This window comes from Carya illinoinensis, chromosome 14, assembly GCF_018687715.1.
Source record: "Carya illinoinensis cultivar Pawnee chromosome 14, C.illinoinensisPawnee_v1, whole genome shotgun sequence".
NCBI classification, from domain to species: domain Eukaryota; kingdom Viridiplantae; phylum Streptophyta; class Magnoliopsida; order Fagales; family Juglandaceae; genus Carya; species Carya illinoinensis.
Window position 1 is genome coordinate 26,768,479 of NC_056765.1, and position 25,479 is coordinate 26,793,957.

General features: G+C 31.9%; 1 protein-coding gene across 1 annotated transcript; it reads left to right on the plus strand.

Moving 5' to 3' along the window:
• The first annotated feature begins 1,093 nt into the window (after window positions 1-1,093).
• Window positions 1,094-24,702, plus strand: LOC122293741 (TIR-only protein-like). The gene is made up of 3 exons (XM_043102230.1): window positions 1,094-1,659; window positions 1,823-1,875; window positions 24,392-24,702. Exons 1-3 carry the CDS (start codon window positions 1,127-1,129, stop codon window positions 24,700-24,702), a joined length of 897 nt encoding a protein of 298 aa, XP_042958164.1. The 5' UTR covers window positions 1,094-1,126.
• The last annotated feature ends 777 nt before the right edge of the window (window positions 24,703-25,479 follow it).

Genomic DNA, 25,479 nt, shown 5'->3' on the forward strand with positions numbered 1-25,479 from the left:
TTCTATTGTTATTTTGTTAGGTTGGATAAAATTATTCTATTAGTATTTTATTAAGCGAGATTAGGCGATTGGCTTTGATAAATTTTATTATAATTATGTACTAAGTTGTGAATTTAAAATAAAGAAATATGTTAAAAATATTTTTATATGATATTGGTATTTATTAAGATTTCTTGTAAAGATTGAATAATTATGTTAATTATAAGAAAGTAAATATATTTTAAGAGTTGAGGTTTTCAAGACTTACTTAATATAGCCTAAGCATTCTACTAATTTATAATATGCTAATTAATACTAATTTATAACATGTTAATTACTTAATTTTATTTTTCAATGATTTTGTACGAAACATGATATGTATTTAATTATTCTCTATGGTATATATAAATTAATTTGAATATTACGACACCTTTTTAGAAAGGCTAGTAATAATTTCTATTTTCTATAGGTAAGGAAATACGAAGTAAGATGCAGAAAGCAGCACAACGAGGTAAATAATTTGATCATAAATTAGGATAATCACAATTTAGCTTATATAAATTATTATTAGCACAAATTATTTGGTAGCACTTTAATGTATTACTCATGTCATATGCAAGCATGTCACCCGGCATGACACACTATCATGTCATTCAACATCATATTCGGATTCAGAAATTTACAATTATTTATATCAATATGTATATCATGCATCTCATGTCGCATAAGATACAAGCAATTTTAAATTTAAGTGGAAGATAAAATCAGATCAGTTAATCAGTAAATCAGATGATCATTGAGATGCATATATTGATACAAATGTTGTTTACATCAAGATGGATGTGCAAACCACGGACTCAAGCTTGGTCCACCAATTTTCATGTTCTCTTCGGTCTTATCATTTTTTTTAATTTCCTTTTCTCCTCCAATTAATTTTCTTTATGCTAATTAAAAAACTGAAATGCTTTCGTGGTCACACATGCCAAGTGATTATCAGTGTATCACATAACTGCTGCATTTGTGGTTATTTACACAAGGTTTCTGTTCGGTGTCTTGGTGTCGAAAGTTTTGATTGAAAGCGTACTGGTAGCCAATATTACTCTTATATAACTGCTGCTTAGGCTATTAATATAAGTAATTAAGAGTAATGCAAATCGCAGGGAAATTAGTCGCGGCTATAGTAGCCACGTCGCGGTTACAAGCTTTGCCCAAGTGCTTTGCTCACAGGAACCATTGCCAAACAGTACTAGTACCGGTGGTACTAGCCCCACACGACGTGTTCATAAGCCACCGGGGGCCCGAAACCAGAAGAAACATTGCTGGTTTACTCCACGACCACCTTCTCAGGCGGGGGCATAGGCCTTTCATCGACTACCGAAACTTGAAAGCTGGTGACAAATTGTCCGAAAAGATTGATACCGCCATTCGAGATTGTAAAGTCGGTGTCTTAGTGTTCTCGCCAAGATATTGTGAGTCCTCCTATTGTCTGCAGGAACTGGCTCTGTTAATGGAATACAAGAAAAGAGTTATACCCATCTTGTATAATGTCAAACCGTCCCAGCTTCGGGTTGGGGACATATCCAGTGGACCTTGTGTTTCAGAGACAGAGCTTGAGAGATTCAGCAGAGCACTTGAAGAAGCTAAAAATATCGTTGGGCTTCGCTTTGATTCATCAAGAGGGTCATTTTCTATTGATCTTTCCCTCTTTATCTTAACTCGATCAGTCTTTTCAATGACTGGACAAATATTTCATTTATTTTCATGTTATCTGGTTCGTAGAAGAGAATGCCTCTAATATTGGTCGATCATTTTTGTTTTTTTTTCTTTTTTTTTTGGCTTTCAGATATTGGTCAGAGTTCCTACAAAGTGCTTCTGATGCCATCATAGAGCAGATCGGTCAGAGCTCTTGAAAGTGTTTCAAAAATCTTGTATAGTACGTACTTTTGTCAAAAACTCAAGTTTTTAGCTGGATATCTCTATCCCGGACCTTCTCCGTGCTCCATTTTTTTTTATTTTTTTATTTTCAAGTTCAACACGAGCCATATATTGCCCCTACCCCCCCCCCCCCCCCCCCCTAAAACACACAAACCCCAAAACAAAAAAACAATCAAACATATAATACATGAATAAGAACGAGCCGTGATCAAATAGGAGAAAGGACACGTACAAGAAGGCAAAGGTGGATTACTGTTTAGTGGTCGCACACTGTTGTGTTTGCTGCGTCCAGTGTCCTTGCAGATGTCCATGTCTGAAGGATTAGAAAATGCTACTCTTACCAATCAGTTTTATCAGTAATTTTTACCACTTTGACTTTTTGTTTATTTATTATTATATTTTTACATGACACTGATTCTATTATTATCTCTGAAATCCCCTGCTCTTTACAATCTCAACCTTCTCCACCTGCAACTCCGATCATTGCATTCCACAAAGTTACTATTAAACAGGTTCTTACTTTAGAACAGTGGGGAAAAAGCCCGTACTTGACGAGAAGATTTTCTCAGCCATATGATCCTCCTTATTTCGATTACTACGATTATCAACAAGCATGGAACAAAACGTTCTTACGACAGAATAAGAATTTGCGCCATTCCTGGTTTCTCCATTTTGATAAATTACAGGAAATTATGAGGTTTGATGACATATTCCCACTTCATGATCCAATTTAATTTTGTTTTAAGAAAGAAAAGGAGAAGTGGTGAACAGTGTGATAATGAAGGTGGACAATCATTCTGTAATGTGAAAGCCTGAAGACTCTCCTGGAGAGGTGGAGGAAGAATGAGAGATTCTGGTCCAAATTGATCCCACCATAATAGGAACCATCGCGGTAGAGTCTTAATTTCCTGTAATTTATCAAAATGGAGAAACCAGGAATGGCGCAAATTCTTATTCTGTCGTAAGAACGTTTTGTTCCATGCTTGTTGATAATCGTAGTAATCGAAATAAGGAGGATCATATGGCTGAGAAAATCTTCTCGTCAAGTACGGGCTTTTTCCCCACTGTTCTAAAGTAAGAACCTGTTTAATAGTAACTTTGTGGAATGCAATGATCGGAGTTGCAGGTGGAGAAGGTTGAGATTGTAAAGAGCAGGGGATTTCAGAGATAATAATAGAATCAGTGTCTACTAAAATAAATTCATAAAAGTTCTGAGTCTTGGTAATGTTCTGGGGAACATAATGCCAATCTGGTAATAGAAAAGCGTCAAGTAATTTTTGAGGTTCAGATAGATGCTGTAATTCTGATTCAATAGGAAAGACTGGATGCCAATGGGATTTAAAGATAATAGGAGTTACAGAGGGCTGAGATAAAGGTGGAGGATTAATAATTTGAGAAGGAGAAGAACTAGTAGAAGAAACAGCTTTTGAGTATGTGGGTAATTTTGAAGAGGATAATGGTGAAAATGGATTATAAGATGGCCTAATGTTTTGTGGTAATGTCCCTAGTACTGTATAGGGTTTTGGTGTGACGGAAGGACAGGGTGAAGGATAAGGAGGAGAAGGTGATTTGGCATAGGAGGATTTGGTTTTCACTCTGGACTTTGAGGAAGACATGATTTTCCCTGTAAGAATTCTCGGGATAGAAAATCAGGAAGAGAATTAGAATCTCCTTTAATATGCTTAATATCAAAATCAAAAATACTTAAAATAGCTTGCCATCTTGCAAAAATTTGTTTAGCAGCCAAGTTTTTAACATCTTTTACTAAAACTTCCTTGGCTGATTTGCAATCAATTCTAAGTAAAAACTTTTGATTCAAAAGATCATCTTGAAATTTAGAAATGCATAATACAATAGCTAAAATTTCTTTTTTAATAGTACTGTAATTCTTTTGAGCAGGATTCCAGCATCCTGAATGAAATCGAGTAATCTGTTCTTTTCCATCTGATAATTTTTGTTTCAAAATTCCTCCATAACCAAGATCAGAGGCATCTGTTTCAACAATTTTAAAGGCATCAGGTGATGGGAGTCCTAAGCATGGTAATTTCTTAACATGAGCCTTTATTTGTTTTATAATATTTGTATGTTCCTCTGTCCATGGAGGTGGATTCTTTTTTAATCTCTTGAATAATGGTTCACATAAAGGTCTAAGTGCTTGATAAAAATCAGCAACATAATTTAAACTTCCTAGAAATCTTTGTAGTTGTTGCTTATCTTTTATTTCATCAGGGAATTTATTAGCAAATTCTATGGCCCTACTTATTGGGGTAATAGTTCCTTGATAAATATCATGTCCAAGAAATCTAATCTTGTCTTGGAATAATTTGACTTTAGATGATGAAACTACTAATCCATTTTGTTTAATGATTTGAACAAAGGTATTTAAATGTTTCCAATGTTGTTCAATTGATGAAGAGAATATTAATACATCATCTATATAAACTATAGAAAAATGGGTGAAAGGTGTAAATATTTCGTTCATAATATTTTGAAATTCACTAGGAGCATTTTTTAATCCGAAAGGCATAACATTCCATTCATAATGTCCAAAAGGGACTGTAAATGCAGTTTTGTATCTATCTTTTTCAGCAATCTGGATTTGCCAAAATCCGCTTTTCATGTCAAATTTTGAAAATATAGTAGCAGCATAAAGTCGGGATAATAAATCTTTTTTATTAGGAATAGGGTATCTAATCCATTGTAAAACTTTATTTAAAGGCTTATAATTTATAACTAATCTAGGAACACCTCTTTCTAATTCTGCTTGTTTTTGTACATAAAAAGCAGCACAGCTCCATGGCGATTTGCTCTTTCTAATAAGTCCTTTAGTTAATAGATCATTAATTTCTTGTTTACAGAATTCTAATAATTCTTTATTCATTTGAATGGGTCTGGCCTTAGTAGGAATATTCTTTTCAGAGAATTCTTTTTCATAAGGTAATTCGACTATATGTTGTTTTCTACTCCAAAAGGCATTAGGTAAATTAGAGCATACTTCGTTTTCAATTATATTTTTGAAATTATTAATTTTTTGGATTAATAAAGGATCTTTTAATTGTTCTTCAATCCTTTTGTATTTTAATTCTTGTTTTAAGAAATTTATTTGTTTTTCTTTTCTTTTGATTTTGACTTTTGTTAAAAAATTAATTTCTTTAGCCAATGATGCTTCTTTTAAGGAATTAATCTCTCTTGAGACTGGAGGGAATAAAAATTTAAATTGAATTTCTTTTCCTAATATTTTAGTAGAAATTCCTTCTTCTGTTACAGAGAAAGGGTAAAGTAAAGCAAGAAATGGGTTTCCTAATATTACTTTGGTGTTGATATTTTTTACTAGAATGAATGTTGTTTTAAAGCAAATTCCATTATTACATATATGCGCATTTGATAATTTATAATTTATATTTAATTTTGCTCCATTAGCTTGAGATAATGTCTCTTTTGTTTTTTCAAAATATTTAGAGGGTATTATTCCTTCTTGTATGCAGTTTAAATCTGCACCTGTATCTAATAAGGCTATTGCAGAAAAAGAGAATTCTTCATTAATAGAAATAGTTACTTCAGTATACCATTTTTGAAAATTCATTTTATTAAGTATGTTTATAAAATTATCTGATTCTTCTTTTGTAATTTTTACTGAGCTTTCTCCTTGCTCTTTTTTATGAGTATCATTATTTTTATCTATTTTTAATAGTATAATTTCTTGTAATAATTGTTCATTAGAAACTTCAAGTTTGGTGTTAGAAGCTTTCAAATTTCTAATTTCTTTCTTTATTTCATTAATTTCTTGATGTAAATCTTTTAAAGTAATATTTTGTTTTTCTGATTGAAATCTATTTACTATTTCCATAAAATCATATGATGAGGGGGTTGAATTGAGTTCAAAAGTCTTGGGATTACTAAAAGTATCTTTTAATTTTTCTAAATATTCTTTTCTTTCTTGTGGATTATTAATTTTATCTATTAATTCTAATATAATATTTTCATGTGACGATAATACGTTAATAGTTTTATTACAGATACAATTATTTCTATCTAAACAATTACAAACATGAATTTCATCTTCTTCTGACTTGTTATCAGAAGATTGTTCTGAAAAACTTGATTCTTTTAATTGGTAAATTTCATCTTCTTCTGAAGAAATTTCATCTTCTTCACTTGATTGTATAAAGATATTTAATAATTTTTCTTTTACTTCTTCAGGTATATCTAATTCATTAATTTCTTTTTTAACCTTACAATTTGATGCATAATGTCCAACCTTTCCACATTTATAACATACAATTTGTTTTTTCTTTTTATTAAACTTTTTTGTATTCTTTACTGGTTTCTTATATACGGATTTTTCATTGGGTTTTTTATAAGGTTTCTTATAATTTCTTTTCTTAGTTGGATAAGTTTTATAAATTCTTTTTCCTTTTTTGTGTCTTGTAGAAGGAGCTAATAATGGAGAATAACCAAACTGTTCACAAAAGGTACCTAATTCTTTTGTAGCAAATTTCTTTTCTTTTTCCATTTGCTTTTTTAATCTTATATCATTACACATAGTCAGACCAGTTCTATTAATAGAAGATATTATATCTCCATACGTAAGATTAATAAAATCAATAGTACCATCTGATTTTACTAAAGATTCTCGTACCTTTTGGGCGAAGTAATATGGAAGTCCGGCTATGAACTTTTCCTTCCAGTATGGTTGTTGGCAATCATCTCTGATCATAACTTTAGTTAGAAAGACATCTTTATACCATCTAAAATCAGATAATCTAGGACATCTTAAATTGATTAATAAATCACTAGTTCTTTCTTTAAATTGGGAAGGATCACCTACAAAATGTTTTGTTAATATAAATATTAGAGTATTAACAGCATCTTCTATAGGTTGACCATCTTCTGTCTTAATCTCCTGCAGATTTTCATCATGCTTATAGGCACTTAATATTCTTATTCTTTGTTCTTGTGTAAGATAATGATCCCACCAGCCTTTTAATTGGCCAGTGAATCCTGTAACTAGAACATGTGCTACCTGATGATCTGATCTTCTACTGGCTTTATAAACATTAGCTACCATAATCATTTCTTGAAAATGATTTAATATTTCATATTCAGATAATCCATCTATATTCCATTCATATAATGCATCTGATGCAAAAGCAGATCTCACTATATGTTCTCTTTCCTCGAATTGTATATCCGGAGGGGTAGGCCTTGGATACCAATTTCGAGTAGTAAAAGTATGCGTTGCTGATTCCCTAGGATAAAATTGCCCACTATGATTTCCTTTAATTTTGTTTATCTGTAATTCTTTAAATTGATTTTCAAGATTATTAATTTCAGAATCAGATAGATCAGGTGAATCTGTCTTACTTAATACATTAATATGAGATTGTCTTGAAGTGGATGCATTATTATCAATATTTAATTTTTCTAATCTGCTAGAGATCTGTTCTAGTAAATCTTCTTTAGTCTTGGAAAAACTAGATTTTAAGTGAGCAGGTATTTCATGGGGAATAAACAAAGGAATTTCTTTAGCTTCTTTAACAGGAGTTTTAATAGGAGATATTAAGTTTTCAATTCTTTCTAATTGTTTACTCATGGTTTTTAAATATAAATTAGTATAATTATTTTGTTGGATTATATTATCAGTATTTTTAGTTTCTGGAGAAGTTAATCTCTTTATTGGTGATGCTAATATTTGTGTATTTCTTTGATTATATTTAATAGCCTCAAAAGGAGGGTATTCTTCATAAATAATTTGATTATTTTCTACTTTAACCCATTGATTAGTGGTCCTATTTATAGTCGACAACTGATTTGATTTATATATTTCAAACCATATGAAGAAAGGTATATTAATTTTTATGCTTTCTAAATATTCATAGTATTTTATTTGGATATAATCTCTTTCTAGTTGTGAGAAAGTAGAGAAAAACAAAAGTCTTTTCTGCTTATTTTCTTCTTTCATATAATCTTGTTTAAGATATTCTTTATTGATTTTGAATTCTTCTTTACTCAGGGTAAATATTTGGGAATCATCTCCAACTACCTGTGAATAGGTTGGAGAAGAAGGTTCAGGTTCTTTATTCTGATGAGGATTAGAAGAGGATGCTGAATCAGGGTGATTGACTGAATATACAGGTGTATCAATAATATTTCCAGGAATAACTCCCCGGACTTGTGTATCTAGATTTTGTATTTTATTTCTAGAGACTGAAGTCATTGCAGATCTATTGTCAAAATTTTGAGATCTATTCCTACTAATTGTAGATCGTGGTGTATGGTAACTGGAGGATGCTGGAGAAGAATAATGAGAAAATGATCTCCTAAAAGGTTGGAAGGCAATTTGGACTGTTCCGTCCTGGTTTTGATCTATATAATCTAAATCATCTTTAGAATTATTTTCTACATTCGGTAATGGAATAATATTTTCTAATTGCCATTCATTAGGAAGAGTAACCTGATTCCAATGAATTTGTTTAGGAATTTGTATACTAGAATTTGGTGTACTAGATTGTAATAATAATGTATAGCCCTTTGGACTAGTAATGAGAGCTTGTGGCTCTAATGTTGTTTTCATTAATTTATAATGGATTCTATATACTACAGTTAAAGGATGTGATCCTTTCATCATATGATAGCCATTTGTTTTAATATTTAATGTTAAGGCATGTAGAATATTAGAGTCAAATAATGAGAGTGAATAATTAGGATAACAGTTAAAATATACTGGGCCTTGGAATAAACTAGATTCAACCATGCCAAGTAATGAATCATGGAAATTATAATGTCTTCCATCTCTTAAACAGAGTAATACTGAAGCATTTAGTCCATTTCTGGTAAGTGGTTTTACAGCCACTTGTACTAATCCAATATGTATAAATGAATATTTCTGTTCCTTATGGTGTTTAATGGCTTCTTTTGTTAATAGTTGTAATGATTCATAATCATTATTTAGGCTAATAGTCTTTTCTACTGTTTTAATTGTATAATTTGTGAGGAATGATAATTTTGAAGAAAAAGTTGAATGTTTATATATTTGGTTTTTAGGTACATTAGGAATTGTCCAATCTTGTAAATTTCTTTCTATATCTATAATGCTATAATCTTCTTGATTTACATTTTCAGTTTCTAAAGGTGTGTTAACCGTAGATGTTTCAGGTTTGAATAAAGAATTCATTGAAATAGAATTTTTATGCAAAGATTTCCTATATAAAAGAGAAATAAGTAGATTAAGATCTTGAGGGAACACCACCGGGACCACCCTTAAAGCCTCCTTGGCAAGATTGGGCTGACCAACGGATTTTCACGGCTTACCATCACAAGATTCTCAATATACTCTATTTTCTTTTATGTAGGTTACCGTTGATAAAATTCTATACCAACGAATTTTTACTCTTTTTTTTTTTTATAAAGCAAGAATACTTAGGTGATTTTTTAAACTTTTAATTTCAGATCTTAAGAAGTTACAGTGATCTTCTAATTCTTCTATTGCAGCTTGCCTACTTCTATATACGTGATATCTTTCCATCATTGAGCAATAATCTAGTTTCATTAATAATTGTTTTTCTTTAAGATGTTTTATCCTTTCTTGTAAATTATTTAATTCAAGTCTCAAATTATATTCTAAACAATTTAATTCATAGCGATCACGGAAACCAACATTATGTGCGTAATAATTCATCATGAAATTAAACATAAATAGAATGAAACAACAATAAAATAAAATAAATATAATAATAACTATATATATATAATAACCGTTGGCTCTGATACCAACTACGTATACCAGGATATATATATATATATATATAATAGCTAATATAATAGATATATTATATTAATAGATTATAGAATATATAATAAGGAACAAATAAATATAGTGCAGGAAGTAAAGGCATGAATAAAAGTAAAGATAGATCAAAATAAGATAAACTCAATTTTATTGAAAACATAATACTTACAAGGAGATTAATTCTCAGAAGTTTGAAAGGCAGGAGACATGGAAAGGAGTTTACAAGAGAGAAGTTTTGAGAGTGACGAGGGACTAGGATTGGCTTCAGATGAGAATTTCTGAATGCCTTTCCTCACTTACAAACTGCCTATTTATAGACTCCAAAACAGTACCTTACAATAATATTACTGACATGTACAGTGACTCATACAGTAAATAGGCGGCTACATTTATTAAACATGGGCGGCTAAACAGTAACTAGACAGCTGGATGATTCTTGACTGACGGGCATCTTGAACAGTGACGAGAATCTTAAACAGTGTTCTGATAATGGAAGAAAAGGACGATAATCTTTTGGAATTACATAATCTGAGGGTCATAATTTGCCAGTTCCAATTCATACGGATCTTGAGAATCCATCATCTGTGAGGGATAATATGGTGAGTTGTCATGAGAATGGCTGTAGTGGCGATGATGTTGTCTGCTGTGCTGGAGATAATCTGACTTGATGGTCTTCTTCTTCATCACTGTCTGATACTTGTGACATTGCTTCTGCTAATTTTTTCAAGTCTTTTTTATTGGTAATTGTTGCTAATTGAGCTTGGAATCTGCTTCTCTGAACAAGAACCTCAGGAGCCTTGGTAATTTTTGAGAACATTTTTACAACATGATCATAATTATACTTTTCCCACCATTTTACAGATTTTCACGGCTTACCATCACAAGATTCTCAATATACTCTATTTTCTTTTATGTAGGTTACCGTTGATAAAATTCTATACCAACGAATTTTTACTCTTTTTTTTTTTTTATAAAGCAAGAATACTTAGGTGATTTTTTAAACTTTTAATTTCAGATCTTAAGAAGTTACAGTGATCTTCTAATTCTTCTATTGCAGCTTGCCTACTTCTATATACGTGATATCTTTCCATCATTGAGCAATAATCTAGTTTCATTAATAATTGTTTTTCTTTAAGATGTTTTATCCTTTCTTGTAAATTATTTAATTCAAGTCTCAAATTATATTCTAAACAATTTAATTCATAGCGATCACGGAAACCAACATTATGTGCGTAATAATTCATCATGAAATTAAACATAAACAGAATGAAACAACAATAAAATAAAATAAATATAATAATAACTATATATATATAATAACCGTTGGCTCTGATACCAACTACGTATACCAGGATATATATATATATATAATAGCTAATATAATAGATATATTATATTAATAGATTATAGAATATATAATAAGGAACAAATAAATAAAGTGCAGGAAGTAAAGGCATGAATAAAAGTAAAGATAGATCAAAATAAGATAAACTCAATTTTATTGAAAACATAATACTTACAAGGAGATTAATTCTCAGAAGTTTGAAAGGCAGGAGACATGGAAAGGAGTTTACAAGAGAGAAGTTTTGAGAGTGACGAGGGACTAGGATTGGCTTCAGATGAGAATTTCTGAATGCCTTTCCTCACTTACAAACTGCCTATTTATAGACTCCAAAACAGTACCTTACAATAATATTACTGACATGTACAGTGACTCATACAGTAAATAGGCGGCTACATTTATTAAACATGGGCGGCTAAACAGTAACTAGACAGCTGGATGATTCTTGACTGACGGGCATCTTGAACAGTGACGAGAATCTTAAACAGTGTTCTGATAATGGAAGAAAAGGACGATAATCTTTTGGAATTACATAATCTGAGGGTCATAATTTGCCAGTTCCAATTCATACGGATCTTGAGAATCCATCATCTGTGAGGGATAATATGGTGAGTTGTCATGAGAATGAGAGGCCTGTTGGGATGGAGAGGCCTGCTGTAGTGGCGATGATGTTGTCTGCTGTGCTGGAGATAATCTGACTTGATGGTCTTCTTCTTCATCACTGTCTGATACTTGTGACATTGCTTCTGCTAATTTTTTCAAGTCTTTTTTATTGGTAATTGTTGCTAATTGAGAGAATAGGTTGGAGAAGAAGGTTCAGGTTCTTTATTCTGATGAGGATTAGAAGAGGATGTTGAATCAGGGTGATTGACTGAATATACAGGTGTATCAATAATATTTCCAGGAATAACTCCCCGGACTTGTGTATCTAGATTTTGTATTTTATTTCTAGAGACTGAAGTCATTGCAGATCTATTGTCAAAATTTTGAGATCTATTCCTACTAATTGTAGATCGTGGTGTATGGTAACTGGAGGATGCTGGAGAAGAATAATGAGAAAATGATCTCCTAAAAGGTTGGAAGGCAATTTGGACTGTTCCGTCCTGGTTTTGATCTATATAATCTAAATCATCTTTAGAATTATTTTCTACATTCGGTAATGGAATAATATTTTCTAATTGCCATTCATTAGGAAGAGTAACCTGATTCCAATGAATTTGTTTAGGAATTTGTATACTAGAATTTGGTGTACTAGATTGTAATAATAATGTATAGCCCTTTGGACTAGTAATGAGAGCTTGTGGCTCTAATGTTGTTTTCATTAATTTATAATGGATTCTATATACTACAGTTAAAGGATGTGATCCTTTCATCATATGATAGCCATTTGTTTTAATATTTAATGTTAAGGCATGTAGAATATTAGAGTCAAATAATGAGAGTGAATAATTAGGATAACAGTTAAAATATACTGGGCCTTGGAATAAACTAGATTCAACCATGCCAAGTAATGAATCATGGAAATTATAATGTCTTCCATCTCTTAAACAGAGTAATACTGAAGCATTTAGTCCATTTCTGGTAAGTGGTTTTACAGCCACTTGTACTAATCCAATATGTATAAATGAATATTTCTGTTCCTTATGGTGTTTAATGGCTTCTTTTGTTAATAGTTGTAATTTTTTTTAAATATTTAAATGTATTAAAAAATTATATATAAAAAAAATCTCAAAAAAGCATAAGGGCTCCCGGCGGGGGGAGCAGCACCGCCCCTAAAGGATTTGTACTTACACACCTACCCACGTGGCCATGCATGCAGTACGTGCGTGTTCTCTTTAAGTTGCCTCGCGACATTTTCTCGTCTCTAGCGCACACTTCTACTCACTTGGTTTTGCGTTGACGTTCTTGGTTGAAACTCGTACTGTTTGACCATTGAAATTTTTCATCTCAAATATAAAATTTTCATCTCATTATTATAACTTTTTTAAATTTTCATATAAAATATAATAAATAATTTAATTTTTTTTAACTTTTTCAAATCTCAAAATAATAATAATATTAAAATATAATATTTTAATATTTAATCTTAAAATTCAAAATTCTCATATGAGAATTCTCAGGAGCCAAGCAGAACAAGTTCTCCTAATTGGATCTGAAGGTCCATCAAATACGCGAACTTTCAATATAATTAAGAGTAATGCTATATATAATTATTTTTACATATTTTCTATAAATTTCACTTATATGATTGACTGGATTATTTTTTTTAATATACAACCAATCATATTACTGGAGTGCACAAAAGAATACACAAAAATGACTGCATATAGAATGTTTATATAAATATATATATATACTAGTAAAGCAGCACATGCAATACATGTGTGCTCAGTTGATATTTTTCTTAAGTTTCACAACTTTAAAATTTTTTAGTATAAATGGATAAAGTTTCATCTATATTTTAATAATTTTTTTCCTACTCATAATAAACAATATATATTATCTGCAAAATATTCATAGCTACAACATAGAACTCTCATAAACATAAATTATAACTATATACGAGTACTTTGTACTTATATATTATTACAGTTGGAAGTTTAAAAAGAAAGTTCTGAAAACACATTCTACTGTTCATGGGACATTATTAATAGAAAAATTGGTACGCTGCTTAATCGGAGAAGAAGAAAGAAGAGCTACATAAAAGAAAAAGAAAAAGACAATGGTATGGCAAGCTGAAATAATGCAGAAATAAGAAAAAACAAAGAAATAGTATGCTAAAGGGATTTTAACGTAATGTATCTTATAATTCAAATGATGTTGAAATTATTTGTACAATAGAAATTGGATCTTTTTCGAATATTAACACTTTTGATAATATTATACATAGGAACACATCTACTTTATCCATGATAGAAACTTCCAACTCTTTCAGTATTCTAAAAATTTCAACAATTGGTACTTGTTTTAAACGAATATTTGAAATTGTAATTTTGGAGGCAAACCACTTACCCTTTGTAGTTTCATGCTAATATTGTGGAGTAAGAAAATTTTATCATGAAACAAATTGCTTTTGTTGCGTTGATGGGACAATAGCGTTGAGCCATAATCAACATTCAGATGAGCTTTATTAATTATTCACTTCTAATTCAGCTAAGTCTGAAAAGTTTTGTACATATGCACACACATACAATAATAAATTCACTTTCATATCATTTGGAGTTAAATTCAATAAAAAATTATGTAGACAAAACTGAGGGATTTACACGTTTAAAGTTCAAGGATAAATGTATCATTATATTGAGGATTTAGTCCCTGAAGATGGGCATCCTTCATATTTACAATTATATTTCTTCGATATCAACCATGAATTAGAAAATCTTATCCATGATGCTGAAGATTAGATCCTTTTATCATTGCTCAATTAATGGATATACTTGAGGTTAATCTATACTGTTGTTTCTTTGCAACCCTCAATAACATTTCAAGTCTTGATAATCATATAATTCATATAAGATCAGATGTTGATTAAGACCAACGTGTTTACAATGCTCCGTCGGGTACAATATTTAAAATTTACAACTGGAAATTTTAAACTAAAAACGCACATCAAAATATTGCATGTTTATACCCTCAGAAGTGCATGTAAAATTAATTAATGTTTTGCATTTCTTTTATTTCTTATAGTGTGTTTTAGAATTGAAATAAATTAATAAATAATATTTAAAAAAAATAAAATTGTTTGAAATTGTTCATTTGTACTATAGTTTAAATAAATTAATAAAACTGTTTCCACTTATGGCATTGTAATGAAAGCCTTTTTTAAAATCGAAATTTTTTTACCTATATTTACCTAATATGTTTTGGACCATATATTTAAATTTATATTTCAAAAAATATTTACAGATTTAAAAAAAAAAAATTATTAAATTTTTATTAAATTTGTTTGGCTTCCAAATATGATATATATTTAAATATTTCTCATATAATTTTTTTATACATAAATTGGATATATTCATGTCATTTATTCAGTGAGTTGATGTCAAATAGTTCATTATTCCTTTATATTATGTTCTCAAATGTTGCTTGTAAAAAATATCAAACCACAAATATTTCTCTGTAAAATATACTGTTATCTTTAAAATTACTTATTTTGACCAAAAAATAAAAGTTATTAATTTATTTTTTAAAAAATTATAGTAAATGTTTTCAATGTATAAAATTTGTGGATATTTGTTCTGTAGTATTATTATGGTAACGAGGCATTTTCTGTATTTTACTTTCTTTTTTTTTTCATTAGAATCATCATAAGTTTAGTTGGGATGAAAGCCATATAATATCTTAGAGAACTAGCAATAGCTTATTTATCTTCATCTTTATTTTCAAATTTGAATAACCTTCCCTTAAAATCATCTACATTGGCTTATCTATATCTATAATTTTGAATAACTATAAACAGTCATTATTTATCTTTGAAAATATTATTTTCCTTCTTCAAACATTATTTTTATTATTTTTTCTCGTCCAAATTATGAATTTATATGAAATTAGACCACAACTAAAGTATGTGTGGATTTTTCTATATTGTTGAATATATATATGGTAGATTGAATTTATTGAACTTGGATATTGAATTTGATTTAAATTTATTGGACTATCTAGATTTTAAGGAAAAAAAAATATAATAATATTTTATTATTATTTGATCAAAACATACATAATTCAATGTAGAAATTTTTCTTCATCTTTAAAATCATATCATCTTTAAAATCAATTTTTAAAAAATATAATTTTAAAGATGAAGATGCATAAACCATTGCGAGTGCCTTAAGGATGGAGTTGTAAAAAATATTATATCTTAAGGATGCATAAACCACAGCTAAAGATATTATTATTATATCTTTACAAAATTCATATCATGCAATAAGAAATACCATTTGAACCTACTGCAGAACTTGGCATACTTTCGAGAGAGGGCCTTAGCCTAGTTTACCACTAAAGCCTACAGGACTTCTTAACCTTTGCTCTGATACCAAGATTTGTCACAACCCCACCCTATCAAGAGCGAGACCGTGATCCCGTACCTATTCTTTTCCCTATTATAACAGTAAATTTATTTATATATGAATTCCCACATTGTTATTAGTATTATTATTATTATTATATTATTTTTTTTAAAAGATAATGCGAGACGATTTGAACTCATCACGCATAAATTCTAATTTCTAACTGAAAGATACATCTAATAGACATACCTTTACATTCCTTTACAAAGGACTCTCAGAGTCCATCATCCATTTATTTAACATAACTACTTTAAACAAAAAGGAACTCAGTCCCTTCAGTCTTTACAAAAGGAAACTAACTTAAAGCAGGAGGGGTTTCCATTACCCCACTATATACCTTATACCCGAAGGTATCTTGTCTAGAAGTTAACTCAATAAAACATCCTCGTGTGGGGTCCAGTATTAAAACATAAGAAACATATATTTTCATAAAAAGAAACCAGACTACCCAGGGACTACTAAACATCGGCCCCTCCCTCCTCAGAAATACTCAGCTCCTCAGTAGATTCGTCTGTATCTGGACATTTAAAATATAAACACAAAGTGAGTCTAATACTCAGTAAGCAGTACACCATGCTATTAACTTAATAAGCATATAGTACTTTCTTTTGAAAACATGCATCCATAAAAAAATACTAATTCTAACAATACTTCCATACATATACTTTCTTTATAACATCATGCATACACTTACTTCTTACTATCATGCATATGTTCACTTCATACTTTCATGCAAAATCTTTATTTCTTATTTTCATACATACTTATATATCATATCTTCATGCATACACTTCATTTAATCTTTGACTTTCTTGTGGCCAACACACTATTACGCCCCGTTTGTTGGGGTTAGCGGTCCTATTGAACCTGGATTCCACCAGTGGCCACAGGTTAGGAACCCCTTTCTGTCAGGGAGCAGCACTGGGTGCACTACCAGTACTACTTACCTGGCAATTCAATCTGCCCATTTCTTTGATATCATTTCCTTTCATGTGGCCATTACATATTTTCATACATTAATTCATTCCTTTTCTTTCTTTGAAATCAACATTTTCAATATCTTCCTTAGTCCGATGAATATGTTTTTTTTTTTTGAAAAATAGCATTTTATGTCATGCTTACATATAAATAAAATCTTAGTTATTTCAAGAAGCATGTATAAAAATTTCATGACTTAGGATCTACATGCATGCATTACCATATACACATACAATCAATTATAATCGATAGGATACTTAACAGGGGCTACCAAGAAAGGCTTGTACATAATATAAACTCATTTATTCTTTAATTAGAGGAACGTTTGGAAAGAGATAGAGATATATTCTTCCACAAGAGAACTTGGCGTGGGCGCATGGTCATAGCTACTTACCTCGATCCGCTGCAACCCCTTTAACTTCAGAAAATCCTAATCCAATAAATAACAAGTGTGTTAAAACTCATCCAACATCCTTTAGATCCCCTTTTTTAACGATGGCTAAAAAATTATAAATCTAACGTCGTTTTCTACCCTTAATGTTACTTCAAATAAATACCCTCTCGACAAATCCTTACAAGAGTAGCATAAGAAGATATTTAATTTAGTTAACATAACATCAAAACAGCTCCATATATGCATTTAATCACTTAAAACAGAACATAATTATATATATATACAAAACACAACATCAAAACAACCCTATATATATAATTAATCCCTTAAAACAGAGCATATATGTAGATATACAAAACATAACATCAAAACATCCCCATATAAATACTTAATCCCTTAAAACAGAGCATATATGTATATATATAAAACATAACATCAAAACATAAACTAAACAATTTAGTTAGCTTCCAAAATCACATAAAATCATATTAAACAATTTACCTTAAACTCCTAGATTCTTTCAAGAGGTGGAGTGAAGGTCCAAAGCTTGAAGAAAATGAGAAGAGTTTGATTTCTTGAAGAGGAGAAGAAAAGAGGGAAGTGGCGTTGGCTAGCATGGAAAGAGAGATGAAGAAGACTTGTTCTTCATTTGTTAGGTGTAGACCGATGGGTTTGAAGGGGTTCATTTGTTAGGTGTAGATCGATGGGTTTGAAGAGGAAATTCTTCATCTATTAGGTGTAAACTGATGGGTTTGAAGAGGAAATTCTTCATCTATTAGGTGTAGACTGATAGGTTGGAAGAGGAAATTCTTCATCTATTAGGTGTAGACTGATGGGTTTGAAGAGGAAATTTTTCATCTATTAGGTGTAGACTGATGGGTTTGAAGAGGAAATTCTTCATCTATTAGGTGTAGACCGATGGGTTTGAAGAGAAAATTCTTCATCTATTAGGTGTAGACCGATGGGTTTGAAGAGAAAATTATTCATTTGTTATGTATAGACCGACGGTTCATAAGAGAAAAAGGCTTAGTTAAATTTTTGATCATTAAAAGCTTAAGGAATTGGAGGGTTAGGATTAGATTTAGGAAGATAACTATTCCAATTACCAATCCAATGGTGGGAATCATTTGTGCTCTTTCATAAATAATAAAATTTTAGGATTTAAGGAGAAAATACTATAAGGCCTTAAAATCATGTACTTAATTTATTTTAACAACCCACATAAAAGTAAAAACACACCCATCTAAATAAAATAATAAAAATCTTTACATGAACATATTTAACTTAAGGAATAAAATAAAATGACGTAAAGGCTCGCATAGTAAGACTAGGGTATTACAAGAATCCGCTCATCAGGTATTGTTCTTCTACCATCTCACTTTTATGCACCAAATTCTCCTACTTTCCCTATGCACTCATCTCAGAATATGCTCACAAGAAATCACATTCCCTTAGATCAACTCCGAGTTGAGACTAACTCTATCACCAATTCCACCCCAAATACTGAAATCACATCAGCATTCAATCCAGTTGACTTTGAGACAACCATTACTCCTCCTCAAACCTCAGATCTTTTACTTGCATTCTCTTCTACACAGATTCTTACTCATGACTCAGAGATAGCCTCCACTTCCACTCCAACCTCTACTTCTTTACCTGCCTTCCCTCCTGCACAGATCATCACTAGATCCATGACAGGAAATTCCAAACCCAAACAATTCCCTAATTATCATTTATATCTCTCCAACAAGTCCACTAAGCATTCTATTAAAGTTTTACATACCAGTTTCCTACCATGTGAACCCAAATCATTTTCTAAAGCTGTGTCTAATTATGATTGGTTTGTTGCAATGCAAAGTGAATACAAGGCTTTACTGGATAACCAGACATAGAGGCTTTGCCCGAGACCCAGAGACATAAATGTTATCCATAATAAATGGGTGTACAAGTTAAAGCAAAAAGCAGATGGTACCATTGGTAGATATAAGGCTAGATTAGTTGCAAAAGGGTTTGAACAAAGAGATGGCATTGACTATATAGAAACATTTAGTCCAATAATAAAACCAGCCACAATTTGATTACTTTTGCCTATTACATTACATTTTGACTAGCCTATCAAACAATTGGATGTATCCAATGCTTTTCTGCATGGCTTTCTCAATGAGGAAGTTTTTATGGAACAACCTCAAGGTTTTGTGGATAGAACATTTCCTAATCATGTATGCAGGTTGCATAAAGCTATTTATGGCCTTAAGCAAGCCCAAGGGCATGGTATACTCGACTTACTCAAGCCTTACAAGGTCTTGGCTTTACAGGTTCTTTATTGGACACTTCTCTATTTATGTATCACAATGGTTCAGTACATATTTATGTATTTATCTATGTTAATGATATACTAGTGACTGGTTCTCATAGCTCTAGTATTATGGGGCTAATTCAAAGTTTGCAAAAAGAATTCAAGATGAAGGATTTGGGTGACTTGAGTTACTTTCTTGGCATTCATGTACACAAAACCTCTACAGGGATGCATTTCAATCAAGCTAAATATATCTATAATCTGCTAGATCGTACCAATATGCTTGGTGCCAAGCCTTATGCATCTTAATTTTTGGATAGAAATTAAGCAAAATTGAGGGTAATCCTTTACCTAATCCCACCATTTACAGGCATATTGTTGGTGCCCTACAATACTGCACTCTTACAAGGCATGATATCTCATACTCAGTCAATCAACTATGTTAGTTTTTACATTGTCCTACAACTATCCATTTTACAACAGCAAAAAGGGTACTAAGATATCTAAAGGGCACAATTGATCATGGCATATTTTTCCAACCAGGACCATTGCAATTGGCAGCATATTGTGATAGTGATTGGGCTGGAGATCCTCTAGACAGAAGATCAACCAGTGGCTATGGAGTGTTTCTAGGCAACTTTTTGGTCTCAAGGCAAGCAAAGAAATAGCCAGCTGTATCTAGATCCAGCACAGAAGTAGAGTATAGAACTATGGCTTTTGTAACAACTGAGTTATATTGGTTAAGAATGCTTTTCAAAGACTTGCAGTGTTCAATTAAGTCTACTCCACAACTGTGGTGTGATAATATGGGAGCATTAGCACTAGCCACCAATCCTATTTTTCATGCTAGAACTAAACATGTGGAGGTTGATTATCATTTTATTAGAGAAAAAGTGCTTAACAAAGATATCATACCCGATACATATCCACTGCAGATCAGATAACAGATGTTTTTACAAATGGATTCACTTCTTCAAGATTCTTTTTGCTCAAAGACAAACTAATTGTCACTGAATCTCCCATTAGTTTGACAGGGGATGTTAAGAATATCATTTTAGTTCCAACTCTCAAGAATATCTCAACAAAAGAACATATATCAAAGGATGGCAGCTGTCAGCAGAGTCTGTTACAGAATTAATAATATTTGAATAATTTTATTTCTTTTGAATTCATATCTATCTTATCTTATCTTTCTATAACCATCAATACTTATCATATTGTAAACACTCTATCTATAAATATCAAGCATACCAGGCAGGATTGTTACCCTTACCAATTCAACCATTTAGACTTTCTTTCTGCATACACATTTGTATATATCTCCTTCCAAATAAAAATTTTGTATATATCTCTGTGTATATATATGTATATACACACCACCAGAATTCTAGGAAACACCAAAACAGAGTACAAAGTCACTCTGCATGCACCAAGATATCTACAAGACAAAGGATGATAATATCCCATAAAATCCTCCACGTCAAACATACTTTGCATGCTCTTTATTAGGCAAAACCAGTGGTGTATACCTTGTTTTGGTGTTGCTAGGATTCTGGTGGTCCAAATATATATATATATATATATATATATGAGAATCGCTTTGGAGTGGTCGGTTTACTCTTCCCCCATAAACATCCTTTAATTAACTTTTGACATGTCACTTATTTCACATTAAGTCAATAGAATGCATCACACTAGATTTCATCTATATGACCCAGACCCCTCATGCTCAGAACACTTCGAGTCCTTTTGTCTTCTCATTCTGCCATCGCGAAGCATCTCCTCTTCTCTTGCAGTCGTTGTCCATCATTTTCGCCACCCACTATCTCTGATGTCGCCCATCTCTGTTTCCCTTTAGATCAGGAGTGCTTGTATATGCAATGTGACATCCACTGGTTTTGAGTGCAACATATATGGGTGGAAGGTGGAGAATCAATAGGCTGGTACCAAATCACAACCAGAGTAATTTAAAGCATGCAAAAATAGAAAAACAAACCACCAATGGCTGAATTAGGAGATTAAACTATGAAAACAAATATAATTAATTACCTGGTGTCCAAAGGCAAAGCATATACCTAGAAATTTTTTCTTCATAGAGTCCAGTTTCATCAACAGCTCATGAACACCCCAAAGTACCCTCCACACATCTTCTTCATGTAGTTTGAGTCCTTTACGCACAGAAGAACGGTGAATCTCTTCCCGCCCATTTCCATTCTCTCTCCCCTCTCAATTCTCTCTTTCTTTAAGTGCGGGCTAATGATAGATAAAATTGAGGAGCCTACGTAGAGATTACCCATTGGAGGGCTGCTGTTTGGAGTAAAATGGATCAATTGGTTATAAGATTAACTGTCTCCCTCTCTCTCTCTCTCTCTCTCTCTCTCTCTCTCTCTCTCTCTATATATATATATATATATATATATATGATTGTTGGGGTTGGGGAAGGGCTTTCATGGAGTAGTGCTTGCATCTCTTTGTGTCTCTAAGAATGGAGGTTCTCTACTTCACTTCTTCACTTGGTTTTCCTTTATCTCACAGCAAACCCCACCACTCTGCCTTTCAACCCACGATCAGAACCTTAACCCTAAACAAATACCCCAAAACCTGACCCTCCAATGTAGTTACTACAATGTTGACAAACCCTGCGCTGCAGAACTCCCACAAGTCCTTATGGCTTGCTACTCTAATTGATACAATGCCACTTGAGACCTCAGATCATATGTGGAAATGTAATTTGTGTTTGGCTAGGATTAGATGCTTATAATGTTAGGAATGAATGTAATCTTAATTGGACTCTAGTGATCCGATAAGATTATGTATTTAAATTAGAACTCTTATCATAGTTTGTTTTATCATAAGATAAGAGTTATTAAAGAGTCCTAAGAATGTTTAGAGTCTTAGATCAGTTGAAGAGATAAAGACGTAAGGCGCATTGAAGAAACTGAAGCTGATTTGAACTCTACGCAGTTCAAAAGAATAATCCAGTCCGAAGTGTTCGCAAGTTGGTAGAAATATCTCTAACTAGAATACTAGATAAACCTGTCAGCAGACTCCTTTTACAAGTCGATGACATCATTAATTATATAAAGGGAGTTGGCTAAGGGTTTATGAAGTAAGCACAGATAGCACATATTTTACATTGATCGAGATCTTGAAGTTCTGGGTAGACACTTCAAGAGATCAGGTTTTGAAAAATTCTTTGAAACAAAAAGGATTTTTCTGAGAAACTCAATTCGTGGAATTAAGGGGAACATATTCCAAGGGGGAGTTGTCCTGTTCGAGGTTCAACCACTGGAGGTTCCAGTAGGAAAGGTAATGATTGGAGAGTATCAAAGGTTCTAATTACCTACTGAGGTAGAAGGCAAGTGGGTCGCATATCTTGAGTAAACGGGTTGGTTACAAAGGTTTTGTTAACAGTTTACTTGTAGTTTTCTAAATCAATAAATTGACTTTCTTGGGTTTGGTTGCCTCATATGGTTTTATCTTTGAAGAGTTATTCAAAGAGTTTCCATTCATAACCAAATAGTATGTTCTAGTGAATATTTTATTTTGGTTACTAATCGGTGCCAACAAATTGTGCTAAGTGTTAAACGTGACAAATTAAGGGTATTTGGGTAATTTCAATTGGCATCAGAGCATGGTTCACTCAATCTGAGTGTAATCCATTCCCCTGAACGATCATGGCAATACTATCATCACCACCACAATTTGATGGTGACAACTATGCCTATTGGAAAGTAAGGATGAGAGCGTTTTTAAGATCACTCGATGAGAAAGTATGGTTAACCGTGGAATTGGGATGGACGAGGCCTACATCACCTGTAGAAGAATGGACCAACGAACAATCCAGCAGCTGCAATTAGAATAACAAAGGTCTAAATGCCATTTTTATGTAAGTTTCACCTAATGAGTTCAAGAGGATTTCAATGTGTGAAAATGCCAATGAGGCTTGGGATATTTTGGAAACCACACATGAAGGGACCAAGACAGTGAAAAATTCTAAATTACAAATATTGACTTCAAAATTTGAAGAAATAAAAATGTTAGATGATAAGACCTTTAATGAGTTCTATGCCAAACTAAATGACATTATCAATTCCAGGTACAATCTTGATGAGAAGGTGGAGGAGGCATGAGTTGTGAGGAAAATCCTGAGATCCCTGCCTAAAAGGTTTCGACCAAAAGTGACAGTCATAGAAGAAAGCAAAGATCTAGATACAATTTGGGTAGAAGAACTGGTAGGCTCTCTGCAAACCTATGAATCTACTCTTCCACAACAAAGGAAAGGTAATTCCATTGCACTCAAAATTGTTAAAGAAGAGAGTCATTCTGATGATGAAGATCTGTGCAGTGATAATCTAGCTCTTGTGGCCAGAAAATTAAAAAAAAAAAATTGTTTAATAAAAGAGTTCTAGAAAAATGAAAAAAGGGAAGAGTTTTGTTAAAAAGAATGAACCTAAAAAATGGAAGAAAGATAAACCAGAAATTAAAGAGAAAGTCCAATGTCATGAATGTTCTAGTTTTGGTCACATAAGAATTGAATGTCCGAATTATAAAAGAAAGGCAAAAGCTTTGAATGCTATTTTGAGTGCTGATTCTAATTCTGAAAGCTCAGATACATCTTCTGATAATGAAACTGCATTTATTACTTTCTCTACATCGATTACTGAGCATATTGAGAAGAATAAACTATGTGCTAATGACAGCATAGGCTTATGTAATACTGATTCTAATGTTGCCACAAAAGTGTATGATCATGAATTAAGCGTGCAGGAAGCATATAAGGAACTATGTGAAGAATTCGTGAAATTTCAGAAAGTAAATAAAAAGCTGTACAAAAACTTAACCACCATGAAGAATGAGAAGAATAATTTGGTGGAAGCACTAAAGCTGACAGAACTGGAAGTGACAAAACTGTGCGAATAGAAAGAAGTGCTGGAAAAGGAATTGGCAGCTTGTCAGGAACTCAAAGAAAAAACTCCCACTCAAAAACTAAATGAACTACTGAGGGTTCAACGAGATAGTATCGATCGTACAGGTTTGGGATACAATTCTTTCAAAGATTCATATCATAAAGCATCCGCTGCCTCTACATCTAAAGGTATTACCTTTGTAAAAGGAAGTAACACATAAAATATTCCAAAGAACTCTGGTAACAAAGGTATGATTGTTCCTACTTGTCATTTTTGTGGGATAACTAGACACATTAGAACAAATTGTCTCCAATTTAGAAAAGAAAAAGAGAGGAAAAAGAAATAAGTTTGTGAGAAAAGATAGGAACCTAGAATTTAATGTGGACAAATTGAGCAACCAAATACACACTCTTGGCAAGAAACTGTGCAAACTATCTGAATTATGTTCTTCAAAAAATTTAAAGAATACAAATATCAAGACCAAGTGGGTAGTGAAAGAAAAAGCCATATGTCTCGTAGCACACACAGCCCTCAAAGGTATGGACACTAGCATGTGGTACCTAGACAGTGGTTTCTCTAGGCATATGATAGGAGACAAAGGATTGTTTAAAGAAATTGACTCCACTAGTGGTGGGTCAATAACTTTTAGTGATGAAAGTTCAGCAACAATGGAAGGAAAGGGAAGTGTGAATATTCCTGGCTTACCTACTCTTCATAATGTTATTTTTGTTTATGGTCCCAAGGCAAATTTGTTAAGTATCAGTCAATTTTGTTATAATAATCTTTCTAT